This window comes from Crinia signifera, chromosome 7 (assembly GCF_055691185.1).
Source record: "Crinia signifera chromosome 7, ASM5569118v1, whole genome shotgun sequence".
NCBI lineage: Eukaryota > Metazoa > Chordata > Amphibia > Anura > Myobatrachidae > Crinia > Crinia signifera.
Window position 1 is genome coordinate 18,554,806 of NC_139223.1, and position 15,375 is coordinate 18,570,180.

General features: G+C 46.8%; 1 protein-coding gene and 1 long non-coding RNA gene across 2 annotated transcripts in view; both read left to right on the forward strand.

Moving 5' to 3' along the window:
• Positions 1–561: 561 nt before the first annotated feature.
• LOC146021084 (tyrosine-protein phosphatase non-receptor type substrate 1-like) overlaps positions 562–15,375 on the forward strand; it is an 84,355-nt gene continuing 69,541 nt past the window's right edge. The window contains exon 1 of the mRNA XM_083154885.1: positions 562–823. Coding sequence (XP_083011011.1) covers positions 769–823 — 55 coding nt within the window. The 5' untranslated portion in view covers positions 562–768. The remainder of the gene's footprint in view (positions 824–15,375) is intronic.
• LOC146019890 (uncharacterized) lies at positions 6,784–13,676 on the forward strand. The gene is made up of 2 exons (XR_014450678.1): positions 6,784–8,392; positions 12,162–13,676. It is a non-coding gene; the product is annotated as an uncharacterized LOC146019890 (long non-coding RNA).

Here is a 15,375-nt window from a genome sequence, read left to right on the forward strand (position 1 = left end):
TGCCCCTTCCCTGTTTGGGCTGCGCACCAAATGTCTGCACTGTTTCTATTTAAAATATTGCGGGTAGGAGCACCAAAATGATGACTGCTATGATGAGGGTTGATGGTGCTGGTAGAGGGGAGCAGGGTCAGAGGCGGAACTAGTGGTGGTGCTAGGGGGCACCAGCCAAAATCTTGCCTAGGGCATCATTTAGGCTAGGGCCGGCTCTGTTCATTTCTAAGCATTTAGTCAGATCGCTTAGAAATGGGGCTACACTCACCCCATGTGTAGGCCCCATATTCTCCGCAAGATTCTCTTTTCTTTCTCTTCTTATTCTCCCATCAATACATGTGTCAGCACCCGCCCCACGCTGCCATTTCTTTAGATTTAATCTCACACATCTGTAATACTTTAGTACATAGTAAAATAAGCAAAACATCTAGGATCAGAAATTGTAAAACATCTCCCCCTACTGATCCCAAATTATTAGCACTGACAATCCCACACAAGGCAGGAAAGAGCCGTTTCTCCATAGTGTATGAGGAGAGGGGGGGGGTTTACTGGAGGAGGGGGGTTGGAAATTGAAAGTGAAAGCTGTATAAATTACCCGCTCACTGCAATGGCAGCTTTACAGTGTTACAGAGGTTTGTGCTGTCTACAGAACTGAAAAGGAGAAAAGTATTTTTTTTTTTTGTCACCGTGCAGAGTGTAAATGTGCAGGAATCCAGGGACACAATACGGAGCGTCCTCTGAGAGGCCAGCGGGAGGCAGGAAACATTGGAAAAGGACATGAAGTTTGGAAACTGGCTTCTCTGCCTCCTCCTCCTCTTCCTCTATCACACAGGTCAGTAAGATTCCCTTCTCCTTTGGGATACAAACAGATGGCAGGGTGGGGGAACACCCTTTATTCGTTACACACCACAGAAAACCAGTACCCTGGTGTATAGTTAGTGCCAATCAGAGGCGTATCTCTGGAAGACAATGGAGTCATCTGCCGCTGGGCTCCTGTTCCTAAGGGGGCACCTCTCCTCCCCTGTGAGTTTGATCAGTTAATTGAATGCTTTTTAAAAAAAAATTTTTTTTTTTTTTGAAACTTTGGGGGTTATTCTAGTTCACTCTTTCTGACAAATTCCTTCTTAGATGGACAAAACCATGTGCACTGCAGGTGGCGCAGATGTTACTTGTGCAGGGAGAATTAGATTTGCTTAGTGGGCTATTCTGCGTAAGGAAATCACATCGCATCGCATGACCCGTTTTAGTGCCATACGATGTGTGCGATGCGATGCGATCTTACTAAGTAATTTATTCACTGCTCTTTTGCCGCAGGCTTATCGCATTGCATGCCATTGTACCTCACGATGCGATGCGATCTTACTAAGTAATTTATTCACTGCTCTTTTGCCACGGGTTTATCGCATGCCATTGTACCTCATGAAAAATCGCATGCGATTGCAATGCTATTTTTTACGGTGCGATAGCATTAACTGTACTACAGTTTTTAGCCACCCCCCACTATCCACACCACCCCAAAGCGTTGCGAGACCCCACTACCCACGCCACCCCAAAGCGTTGCGAGACCCCACTACCCACGCCACCCCAAAGCGTTGCGAGACCCCACTATCCACGCCACCCCGAAGCGTGGCGAGTGTCGGCGGAACGTGTCCTCCCGACCTTTTCATACCCCCACTATCCACGTCAGCGCGGAGTTGACTTTATATAGTGTGGTGAGCGCAGCGAGCCACCGAGCCCGGAGCGTAGCGAGCGGATGCGGAAAACATGTCAGGTAAACCGCGTTCGCTCGCCATGCTTCGGGCTATAAAGTCAACTCCACATCAACGTGGATAGTGAGGGTATGGAAAGGTTGGGAGGACACATTCTGCTGCCGCTCGCTACGCTTCGGGCTGGCGTGGACAGTGGGGGGGTTTTAGGAACACATTCACACCTGTCATATCATACATCTGACACAGTAATGAGGACATGTGTTAACGGAAGACTGTAAAATTACATATATAAACTATAATCAATATAAATAACAATAATAAAGATAATTAAAGATGAAAGAACCAAAAAATAACAGTCACTGTGAAGCCACTGAATTCGCCTTTGGCAGTAGGGTCAGAGCGTATACCACAGCATCCTCCTCTGAATTAGGCATGGTGAACATGGTCAGTTGTTCACCTGCCACGCCTGTCACCTCTGTCACATTCTGGGCACTGACTGAAGCAGCCATCACTGTCAGCTACTGTAATCACTTACGCAAGTTCTGACTGACTACACTATTTCCGTAGCTTAAGCTTATTCTGAAAGCACAGCTACGGTAACTGACAAACACCCATCCATATAAACTACTGAGATCGCATCCCATCGCATGGCACTAAAACGGGACATGCGATGCGATTTCGTTGCGCAAGCATGCGTATGTTAATTGGGCGCCCGGCTACTACATAAGTACCGATTTGCTGATAGGCCACAGATCATAATGTCCTTTAGGGCCATATACTGTAGCTGCTCCAGTGGTCACCTCCTGTGCGATATTTCGGCATACATATGCACTGTATTGTTTATTATTTTATTTTAGGAATTGCTTGGACCTGCATTTTATAGATTGTTTATTATATGAGTATATAACATAAGAATGCAATTATAGTCCCGGCAGTCATAACGTAACTATTCCAGGGTGGGGGAGGTAGCGTTTGATAGTGCTCGAAGGGGTGGGGGCCCCCCAAAGATATCATTGTATGGGACCACAAGATTTTTGTTGTTGGCCCTGACTACAAAAATGATGTCTTCCTCATAGACAGCCTTCATTTTGTGATAGGCAGACTCAGTTGTGCCCCTCCAGCACCAGGTCCTAATGCCGCTAGCCCTAGCTTCCTAATGGCACAGCCAGCCCATTACACACATATACCATACTTGCTTACCCTCCCAGAATAGCCAGGAGTATTCCGAAAATTGGATCCCCTCCTCCACGGCCGTAACCAACCAAGACCCGTGGATGCCTACATGGACCCAAGAGGACGCGATGTACGCTTTTTCATTGTGGGGGCCCCCACTTCCCCAGGACCCCTGACCAAGCTTACAGGTCAGGGGGTGATGCTTTGGCCATGGGACCTTATATAATAAGTGTCCCCCGGCTGTGGCATTACCCTGCTGGCTGGTTGGGCCTGGTGCTGGTTCTTAAAATATGGGGGACCCCTACTCATTTTGTCCCCCGTATTTTGGGAACCAGGAACTTGGGCCTGGTGCTGGTTACAGGGTATCCCTGCTTGTTTGGTTCCCTGATTTTTTTAAACCAGTACCAGCTCTTTGAGGCTGGGGCTCTTTATGGCCGTTGTGGGGTGGACCCCACACCGTTTTTTTTCCTGACTGATACGTGCAGGCTGCTGATAAAAATTTGTATTTAAAAATATGAATACATACATACGCCATCGGAAAATATGAATACATACATACGCCATCGGAAAATATGAATACATACATACGCCATCGGAAAATATGAATCAGTCAAATACGACTGCTTTGTAAATTGTGATATGCGCATTCTTGATCGCTCTATGTGAGTGTATATATAAAATCGCATGCCTTAAGTAGTGGCATGCAATGAAAAAATCGGGCGCCCAGATAATACATAAGTACCAAATAAAACAGCTTGGAGTGACTTACAATATTGCATCATGGTCTTGTTTTTCTGTCCATATTGTTTCAGATTATTGTTCTGATTATCTGGATATATTCAACTTGTTTGGTGTGTAAGTTTTTACATTTCGCCAGTGGGTGTACCATCTTTGTATATTGTGGTGCCTAGTACTGCCGTATATACCTGTGTGGTGCCTAGTACTGCTATATCTACCTGTGTGGTGCCTAGTACTGCAGTATATACCTGTGTGGTGCCTAGTACTGCTGTATCTACCGGTCTGGTGCCTAGTACTGCTGTATCTACCTGTCTGGTGCCTAGTACTGCCGTATCTACCTGTCTTGTGCCTAGTACTGCCGTATCTACCTGTCTGGTGCCTAGTACTGCTGTATCTACCTGTCTGGTGCCTAGTACTGCCGTATCTACCTGTGTGGTGCCTAGTACTGCCGTATCTACCTGTCTGGTGCCTAGTACTGCCGGATCTACCTGTCTGGTGCCTAGTACTGCCGTATCTACCTGTCTGGTGCCTAGTACTGCTGTATCTACCTGTCTGGTGCCTAGTACTACCGTATCTACCTGTCTGGTGCCTAGTACTGTCGTATATACCTGTGTGGTGCCTAGTACTGCCGTATCTACCTGTCTGGTGCCTAGTACTGCCGTATCTACCTGTCTTGTGCCTAGTACTGCCGTATCTACCTGTCTGGTGCCTAGTACTGCTGTATCTACCTGTCTGGTGCCTAGTACTGCCGTATCTACCTGTCTGGTGCCTAGTACTGCCGTATCTACCTGTCTGGTGCCTAGTACTGCCGTATCTACCACTGCAGTGCCACTCTTACATGACTACGTGCCGTATCTACCTGTCTGGTACCTAGTACTGCCGTATATACCTGTGTGGTGCCTAGTATTGCTGTATCTACCTGTCTGGTGCCTAGTACTGCTGTATCTACCTGTCTGGTGCCTAGTACTGCCGTATCTACCTGTGTGGTGCCTAGTACTGCCGTATCTACCTGTCTGGTGCCTAGTACTGCCGTATCTACCTGTCTGGTGCCTAGTACTGCCGTATATACCTGTGTGGTGCCTAGTTCTGCCGTATCTACCTGTGTGGTGCCTAGTACTGCCGTATCTACCTGTCTGGTGCCTAGTACTGCCGTATCTACCTGTCTGGTGCCTAGTACTGCCGTATCTACCGCTGCAGTGCCACTCTTACATGACTACGTGTTTGTGCCACACACTTGTGTGGCTTAGCATAGTTATCCAGCTACCTCGGTGCAACCTTTTACCCTAAAAACAATATTGTGAGGTGTGAGGTGTTCAGAATAGACTGGAAATGAGTGGAAATGAATGTTATTGAGGTTAATATAGCGTAGGAGAAAAAAAAACAAACAAATTCTGCGATTTTAGCAGTTTTTAAAAAAATCAGAACCCAAAACCCAAAAAATCCAAACACAAAACACTCAGGAGGTGTTTTGCCAAAACTCATTAGAACCCAAAACCTCAAGGTAATCAGAACCCAAAACCCAATACCAGTAATGTGGCCGGTGCACATCCCTACTCAAATAGCACCCCTGTGTGTGCTATAGGGATGGCCATCAATGCTATCGCCATCGATGGTTGCCATCTATAGCAATAGTGCAAAGGTAGCAAACTATGTATACAATGTGATGTACAGTATGACCATCAATGGTTTTAACTACGGAAAATGGGATGTAGCCCATAGCAACCAATCCGAATCTATAGATGACGCCATGGTCATCTATCCTGCTTTCCTGACATCCTGCCTTTGCTGTCGGGCCATGGGAAATGTCTTGTGATGTTGCACAAGGCGCACTGTTGTTATGGCACCGCTTCGCAGCCACTAATTCCACTGATGAATAGAACAATACAGTGCAGCGGATAGCTTCTGTACAGTGCAGTGGATAGCTTCTGTACAGTGCAGCGGATAGCTTCTGTACAGTGCAGCGGATAGCTTCTGTACAGTGCAGCGGATAGCTTCTGTACAGTGCAGCGGATAGCTACTGTACAGTGCAGCGGATAGCTTCTGTACAGTGCAGGGGATAGCTATTGTACAGTGCAGCGGATAGCTATTGTACAGTGCAGCGGATAGCTATTGTACAGTGCAGCGGATAGCTATTGTACAGTGCAGCGGATAGCTTCTGTACAGTGCAGCGGATAGCTTCTGTACAGTGCAGCGGATAGCTATTGTACAGTGCAGCGGATAGCTTCTGTACAGTGCAGCGGATAGCTTCTGTACAGTGCAGCGGATAGCTTCTGTACAGTGCAGCGGATAGCTTCTGTACAGTGCAGCGGATAGCTTCTGTACAGTGCAGCGGATAGCTTCTGTACAGTGCAGCGGATAGCTTCTGTACAGTGCAGCGGATAGCTTCTGTACAGTGCAGCGGATAGCTTCTGTACAGTGCAGTGGATAGCTTCTGTACAGTGCAGCGGATAGCTTCTGTACAGTGCAGCGGATAGCTATTGTACAGTGCAGCGGATAGCTTCTGTACAGTGCAGTGGATAGCTTCTGTACAGTGCAGTGGATAGCTATTGTACAGTGCAGCGGATAGCTTCTGTACAGTGCAGTGGATAGCTTCTGTACAGTGCAGAGGATAGCTATTGTACAGTGCAGACGATAGCTTCTGTACAGTGCAGTGGATAGCTATTGTACAGTGCAGCGGATAGCTTCTGTACAGTGCAGTGGATAGCTTCTGTACAGTGCAGTGGATAGCTATTGTACAGTGCAGCGGATAGCTACTGTACAGCGCAGCGCATAGCTACTGTACAGCGCAGCGGATAGCTACTGTACAGCGCAGCGGGTAGCTACTGTACAGAGCAGCGGATAGCTACTGTACAGCGCAGCGGGTAGCTACTGTACAGAGCAGCGGATAGCTACTGTACAGCGCAGCGGGTAGCTACTGTACAGCGCAGCGGATAGCTACTGTACAGCGCAGCGGATAGCTACTGTACAGCGCAGCGGATAGCTACTGTACAGCGCAGCGGACAGCTACTATACAGTGCAGCGGGCAGCTACTGTACAGTGCAGCGGGCAGCTACTGTACAGTGCAGCGGGCAGCTACTGTACAGCGCAGCGGGCAGCTACTGTACAGCGCAGCGGATAGCTACTGTACAGCGCAGTGGACAGCTACTGTACAGTGCAGTGAGCAGCTACTGTACAGTGCAGCGGGCAGCTACTGTACAGTGCAGCGGGCAGCTACTGTACAGTGCAGCGGGCAGCTACTGAACAGTGGGGCAGATGTATGAACTAGCGATAAGTGCATATGCTGAACTTAATGCTAGTTAACTGGATAACATTTTTTTAAATGTATTACTGGTGCACCTAACATGCGCTAGGGACATCCTGCTGAGTAACGCTCAACACAACTGTCCCCTTCAATCTCCCCAGTACTTAACGGCGTGGGCTATGTATGACCAGCCTCCTAGGCAAACATCGCCCTTTAGCCACCCCAAACGCAGGGGCGGATTGGGGACTAAAAGTGGCCCTGGAATATTTCTGGAAGTGGCCTCATGTGGGCGGCAACAAATCAATAATGGGCAGAGCCAACATAACAGTAGGCGGGATTACCACATCACTATACTTTGACAGGCAAAACTAAAGCATCAATAGTGTCTGAATATCAGATTGATTAATATTAACTCCTCCGCTCCGAAAAAGGGGGTGGGGCCACTCAAAAGGGGGCGTGATCTTGAGTGTAGTGTACAACACCATATACCACTTCTACACATTATGCCACAAAATAGTAGACCTCATTATACCCGCCACTTACACATGATGCAACACAGATTGAGCCAAAATTCACATAATGCTACAGAGATTACGCCAATACTGTATTCACAACATGCTCCATAAATAGGGACATTGCGTTAAAAATGTGCACCATTACACGTTAAGCCACACATCATAATGTCCATTACGTATAATGCCAAACACCATAATGCCAATTACAAATTATGCTACATAAGTGCTGCTTACCTTCATGCTCGTTGCCAGGGGTTCCATGCTCATTGCCATGTGGGATTCCATGCTCACTGCCATGTGGGGAATTTTTTTTTGTGTCCAATGATGCTTATGCAGAAAGAAATAGTGGGTCCTGGACTCCTGGTGAGTGTGTGTGCGGTGCGGGGGTGGGCGCACTGGCACCCAGTATTGGTGCAGCATAGCGGGCACAGGGGCTGAGAACGGATGGATTGCTGGATCAGTGCTGTTAGCAGTGAATAGCTGGAGTAGCCACAAGTGCCCCTTTGTTCCCTGCTGCTGCAGGTGGGTGGCTTATAGCTAAACGTTATCTTTCCCCCGCAGTGATGTCCGGCTCCATTAGAGGCTGCACAGTGCAATGCCCCAGCAGGTGCCTGAAGGGTTAAATTTGAACCCATGTAGCATATAAGAATTTGCACGTAGAATGCTCTCATTTTCAGTAGACTGTTTCTCTATAGCTACATTTCAAGGTTACAGAATAATAAGTCTGTGTGTCTTATCACTTCCTCACTGAGCTTCTACTTTTAACCCCCCCTTTGGAATTGCTATGCAGTGTGTTCATGCTTAAACTCCTCTATAATCGAAAACCCCCCTTGTTACTCATTTTCTTTGTGTATGATATTTTGTATGCCCTCCTTCCCTTCCCCCCTGTTGAATTTGCCCTGCAGACCAACAGACCAATCAGAATGTAACACATACATATTGTATACTCCCATGTATTATGCTTTTAACTAGCTGCCTTTGTGATATTAAACAGAGTGTTTTCTTAACTCGCCACCGTGTGTTTGGTGTGTAGTTTTAAGATACATTCTCACTGGTACCTAAGGGGCCACCAGGTCGAGGGGCTACACATTTATCCTTACAATTTGGGGGCCAGTCCGGGGTCCAGACGATCGTCCCCTGATCGGTAAGATAGAGAATTACTTGTCTGTCTTTTTCCGCTAAGGGATTGCGACCATCTACTGGATCTGAACTCACTCCGTGTTCCGGGAACACGTGACAAGGTAATATTTAAGTCCGGGACTTAATATTACGTAATTGTATGTAAGGAAATTTATGACGCCATAAATGTATCAGGGATACAAGGAGGACCAGGGGTCCACGTCATAAAAAAGGACCTGGGGTCCACGTAAAGGTAATTCAAGTCCGGGACTTGAGATTACGAAACAGGTATCCGGGATACCGCAATTGAACCAGGGGTTCACAGAGAAAGCCTCCTCGATCTGATCGCCTAAATATATGTATGTACATGTTTGTCTGTTAATGTTGCAACTGTGTATTTGTTTTAAACACTCAGTGGACGGATGGTAAGTGTACGTACGCTGAAGTGTTCTGTCTGCCTTACTGTATGTTTTGTATTAAGAATACTCAGTGGACGGGTGGTAAGTGTACGGCCACTGAGTGTTATTGCTGTTTAAAGTGATTCTAAGTAGATTTGCAAAGTGATTTGGCTACTGAATGTCATTTTGTTTAAAGTGATTCTAAGTACAATTGCGACTTGACTTGTGACAGATATTATTGTGACTATATTGACTGACATACTGTTATATTATGGGATTATATTAGAGTAAAGAAACAGAATATTCCCCGCTTTTACCAGGAGAGACATGTAAAGAATATGTTGCCCGTGTCTCCCCCACAAATTACTATTTCATTAACCCTTGGGTAGACAATTTAGCAGGATAGATAGGATAATTAAAAATCGTCCCAAACCAATGATAACACCAATAGGATGCATAATATATTTAAAGAAAGCATGCAAAGGACGCAGCTTTACCCAAGAAGGCATAGATGCTATGTGGGATCAACTTGCTGCACATATGAATGAAGTGTTTAAAGCACGCTCATCTCTCCCCATAGCTGTAAGTTGTAAGCAGAAAATGTCAGAAATAGTGACAAATTTCTGGAAAAGATTCAAGAAGTGCGGGACCGAGGAAGCAGGTCTGCCGCTTCTGCATAATGATAATTTACTTGTTTCTACTTTCATTAATAATCTGCTGCCGACTGTTTCAACTTGGACCTCTGACACAGTGAAGGATTTTGAAAAACATTTGTATGAAAAGGAAGCAGCAGGTTGTTTTGAAGTTAAAAGAAACACTGTCACACCATCACATACCCCGTTCACACGCTTCCAAAATCAAAACAATCCTAGGAGACAGAATAAATCATTCCGTCCTCCTAGAGACAGGTTACCTCAGAGGGCTCCTGCGGGACCCCCACCCAACAGGCAGACAAGCTGCTATAATTGTAAAAAGGATAGCCATTAGGCTAGAGACTGTCCGTTCCCTTCAAACAAACCCCGACAGGTCAGTAACCCCATGCAGCCCAGCCAACCCAGACCTAGAGACAACTCCTTAAAGGGCCATGACATAGGAAAACATGAATTTACTGTAATACCTGACTGCCCAATCAATTTGCTAGGCAGAGATCTTCTCTCTGTGCTGGAAACCACAATCAGTCCATCAGAAGCAGGAATCGATGTTTCATCACCACACTTGCTCATGACTGACAGTTCTGACCCAAACACAGAATTAGACACTGTAAATCCTCAGATATGGTCAACAGGACCTCAGAGCAATAAACCAATTAATTGTTCCCATTGCACCCATTGTACCTGATATAAACTCACTCATCTCAGCCATCCCTGTAGATGCCGCCTACTTCTCAGTAACCGATTTGAAAAATATATTTTTTAGCATATCTGTGGACACCCAGACACAACTGTTATTTGCATTTTCTTTTGAGGCCAGCAGTGATGCAGACTGCCACAGGAGTATATTGACTCCCCTGTTGTGTACAGCATCGTGCTCCAAGCCATATTAACCCCCTGGCACCCCCCCTATGGTTCAGTCCTGCTACAGTATGCAGATGATCTGCTTATCTGTAGTTCAACAAAGGAGGCATGCCGAGAGGATGGTATATCACTGTTAAACTGGCTCTGTGAATGTGGGCACAAAGTGTCAAAAAGCAAAAATGCAATGGTGCAAAAAGAATGTTGATTATTTAGGTTTTGTCTTGAAAAAGGGAGAGAGGAAAGTCAGCCCACAACGCATACAGTCTGTACTGGGTCTGGTCCGCCCAAACACTATTATTACAGACAGTGGATTTCTGACTGTTCCTACTATGATAACATTTTGAGACAAGCCACACTCAATGACAAACCTAAACAGATACAATGGTCACAAGAAATGTTAAATGCATATATGAAAGCCTTAAATGTATGTTGATGAAAAGTCCGGCATTGACCCTCCGAAACTATGTACAACCATTTCATTTATATGCAAGGGACAAAATGTAAAACCATGGCGGGTGTGCTGACACAAGAACATGGAGGTAAGCTGCGCCCCGTGGCATTCTTTTCCAAAGTGATGCCGGTGTCGGTCCAAGGTATGCCTGCCTGTCTTCAGGCACTGGCGGCCTGTGCAATGGTAGCTGAGATGGCAACCACACTCACCCTAGGCTCACCCACTGTTCTCCATACCACACATAATGTTGTAGCATTACTTAAAGGGCTACACACACAACATGTCAGCCCAGCGTCTTAGTGGAGATGAGGTTCTGTTGCTAGGAAGCCCCTCACTCACCATTAAGTATGCAAACGCATCCTCAGGCCCCGCACCCATTCTAAATGCACTTTTAGGACTAAAGGGCTCCCAGGATGACATTCCTGACGATCATGACTGTTCTGCATCAATAGAGTCAGAGACCTCCCCTAGACTTGACATTTCCCCTGTACCAATACCAGGTTCTGACCATGTATTTGTGAATGGTTCTTGTAGTAGACCCAATGACTCGACATATCAGGCAGGCTACGCAGTGGTACGCCTCCCAAATGACATTTTAGAAGCGAGACCCATTCCATATCAATCAGCACAAGCTGCAGAACTCATAGCGCTCACAAGAGCTTGCCAAATGTAGAAAGATAAACCTGATCACTGAACTACAAAGATCAGCATCACAAAAAGACTTGGATGACTGGTTATTTCCAATATTGCAGAAAAATCCTATAACAGGATTGATCTGCAAAGAGGGGAGACCATGCATACTACAATCAAGCGCCCCATTGTTCATTGCTCACTACCATGGGGTAGGACATTATAGCAAAATCACCACAGCCATACTTTTGAGCAAAGACTTTTATATCACAGATGCAAAAACAGTTGCACGCATACTAACACAAGAAATCATCCCTAGATGGGGATGCCCGCTCCAAATAGATAGCGACAAAGGCACTGCCTTTACAAAAAAATCACACAAGCTTTAGTGAAAGCATTTCAAATAGAGAGGAAATTTCACATTCCCTATCATTCTCAAAGTTCAGGGATAGTGGAGAAAAGGAATAGGACTTTAAAGGACAAACTTAGGAAAGCAACAGGAGGAACATTAATAAATGGAAACAAACCCTCCCCATAGTCCTAGCAGAAATTAGAATGACCCCCCCAACAAACTCTGGGTTATTCACCCTTTGAAATTTTAATAGGAAGACCTTTCCCCCTCATCACCAGACTTAGTGAAATTGAACATGGTGTTATTTGTAAAAATCTTTCTAATCCACAGGAATCAACACATCCTTTCCAGGTCGGAGACAAGGTCGTTGTGAAGGTACTCCCTAGGAACAAAGGTCCAGGAGATTTCACCCACGGTCCAGAGACAGAGATCGTAGCAGTAACCAGGACGGCTGTCCTTACAGAAGAGAGTCCAGTGTGGATACACGCATCCAGGGTAAAGAGAATCCCGAGTAAAGTCCCGGATAGAGAACAGATCAAGGCGAGGTACTAATGGGGGCAGACAGCCCTAACCTCCTACATGATGGAGAAGAGGATCCATCTTCTGATGCCACAAGCCCTGAGCCACTTTCTGGCCTGGACCCTGATGATTTTGTTCGTCATTACTCCCTATATCCCTATGTATAAGACTGAAGTAGATATAACCCAAGATGGTGAACTACTAACCCTATGGTATAACTCATCTAACACTTATACTGATATATTGATGCAATAGGGGTCCCAAGAGGGGTCCCAGATGAATTCAGGGCCAGAGATCAAGTTGCGGCTGGCTTTGAATCCATCATACCCATAATCACCGCAAACAAGAATGTTGCTTGGATTAATTACATTTACTACAACCAGCAGAGATTTGTAAATGATACAAAAGACGCTTTAAAAGGCATTGCAGAACAATTAGAAGCCACATCACAAATGACATTTCAATATCGTATGGCTCTAGATATGATATTAGCAGAGAAAGGAGGAGCTTGTGTTTATATAGGGAAAGTTGAAGGATGTTGTACATATATCCCTGACAATACAGGCCCCAATGGTAAAGTTACTCTAGCTATTAAAAAAAAACTGGAGGATTTATTAATAGAATTGAAGAAGAACTCAGGCATCGATAACCCATGGAGCCAATGGTTTGGATGGTTTGAAAAATGGTATAGAACAGGCCCTTGTTCAATTAGCAATCTATATATTGATTATTCTTACAATTATCTGTATTGTTGTTTTTTGTATTATACTATGTTGTAGAAAACTTGCTACCAAAGGTATTATGTATGAATCCATTGCCCCTGCACACGCAAATTCCCCTGAAGGTTACAAACAATATCTCGCTAAGCACAGAAATAAGGAATTTGGTAAGAAGAATCATATCATCTAAATTCATGATTCTAAGAGGGGATTGAAGGGTTAAATTTGAACCCATGTAGCATATAAGAATTTGCACGTAGAATGCTCTCATTTTCAGTAGACTGTTTCTCTATAGCTACATTTCAAGGTTACAGAATAATAAGTCTGTGTGTCTTATCACTTCCTCACTGAGCTTCTACTTTTAACCCCCCCTTTGGAATTGCTATGCAGTGTGTTCATGCTTAAACTCCTCTATAATCGAAAACCCCCCTTGTTACTCATTTTCTTTGTGTATGATATTTTGTATGCCCTCCTTCCCTTCCCCCCTGTTGAATTTGCCCTGCAGACCAACAGACCAATCAGAATGTAACACATACATATTGTATACTCCCATGTATTATGCTTTTAACTAGCTGCCTTTGTGATATTAAACAGAGTGTTTTCTTAACTCGCCACCGTGTGTTTGGTGTGTAGTTTTAAGATACATTCTCACTGGTACCTAAGGGGCCACCAGGTCGAGGGGCTACACATTTATCCTTACAGTGCCACATTATAATGGTGTGACTATACAGCAATGTGTCATATGATCGCCTACATGGTGTACAGGCATAACAGTCCCCACAGAGGAACCTAGTTCTATTGTCAATGCATGCATGCATACCCTCCAACATTTCCAACTAAAAAATCGGTACAGGCCAGGGGGTGTGGCCATAGATAGAGGTGTGGCCATTTGTAAAGGGGCGTGGCCATGACCCTTTTATTTAACATTACATATCACACTTAAAAATACATCCCGGGCTGGCTGTCCCTACCTAGAACAGTCCCGTCGACTGTGTCTGGCCGGAAGAACACAGGTTCCATTACTCCCCTCTGTCAGTTTCTCCATGCTGCGGCAGATCAGGCCGCACGTTGGTGACGTCACGCCGGTCATTCTCTGATCCCGGCAGCAGCGGCTTGTGCTTTGGTGGAGGGGGGGGGGGGCGGCATGGGGAGAGGAGAGGACTAGACATTCAGTCACTGGCTCCCCAGAGCCGTGACGTCCCACAACAGGAGTCTCTGAGCAGGGGGAGGCGGGCCTGCCATTTCCCACCGCCGTTCACCCTGGGAGATGTAGTCCTGGCCGGCTGCTCTCCCACGCTCCCTGGGAAGCAGCCGGCGATGTTATGAACTACATCTCCCAGAGTTCCCGGAGTAAGCCAGAAAATCGGTACAATCGGTACAGTTCGTTTTAGCCGGTACAGACTGTTAAAAAACGGTACTGTACCGGCTAAAACGGTACAGTTGGAGGGTATGTGCATGTCATGTTGCTCTAGCACATACATGTGCAGTATATAGTGCGGGTGCAGAGTATAGGGGTGCAGGGTGTGGGGGGGCGCAGGGTGTGGGGAGTGAGGGATGTGGAGGTGCAGGGTGTGGGGAGTGAGGGGTGTGGAGGGCAGGGTGTGGGGAGTGAGGGGTGTAAGGGGCACAGTGTGTGGGCAGTTAGGGGTGTGGAGGTTGTGGGGAGTGGAGGTGCAGGGTGTGGGGAGTGAGGGGTGTGGAGGGCAGGGTGTGGGGAGTGAGGGGTGTAAGGGGCACAGTGTGTGGGCAGTTAGGGGTGTGGAGGTTGTGGGGAGTGGAGGTGCAGGGTGTGGGGAGTGAGGGGTGTGGAGGGCAGGGTGTGGGGAGTGAGGGGTGTAAGGGGCACAGTGTGTGGGCAGTTAGGGGTGTGGAGGTTGTGGGGAGTGGAGGTGCAGGGTGTGGGGAGTGAGGGGTGTGGAGGGCAGGGTGTGGGGAGTGAGCGGTGTAAGGGGCACAGTGTGTGGGCAGTTAGGGGTGTGGAGGTTGTGGGGAGTGGAGGTGCAGGGTGTGGGGAGTGAGGGGTGTGGAGGGCAGGGTGTGGGGAGTGAGCGGTGTAAGGGGCACAGTGTGTGGGCAGTTAGGGGTGTGGAGGTTGTGGGGAGTGGAGGTGCAGGGTGTGGGGAGTGAGGGGTGTGGTGGGCAGGGTGTGGGGAGTGAGCGGTGTAAGGGGCACAGTGTGTGGGCAGTTAGGGGTGTGGACAGTGGCGTAACTACCGTGGGTGCAGGGGGTGCAGCTGCTACGGGGCCCGGGGGCTGGGGGGGCCCCATGGGCAGCAAGCACTCCCCTGCACCGTGGCTGTGATTTT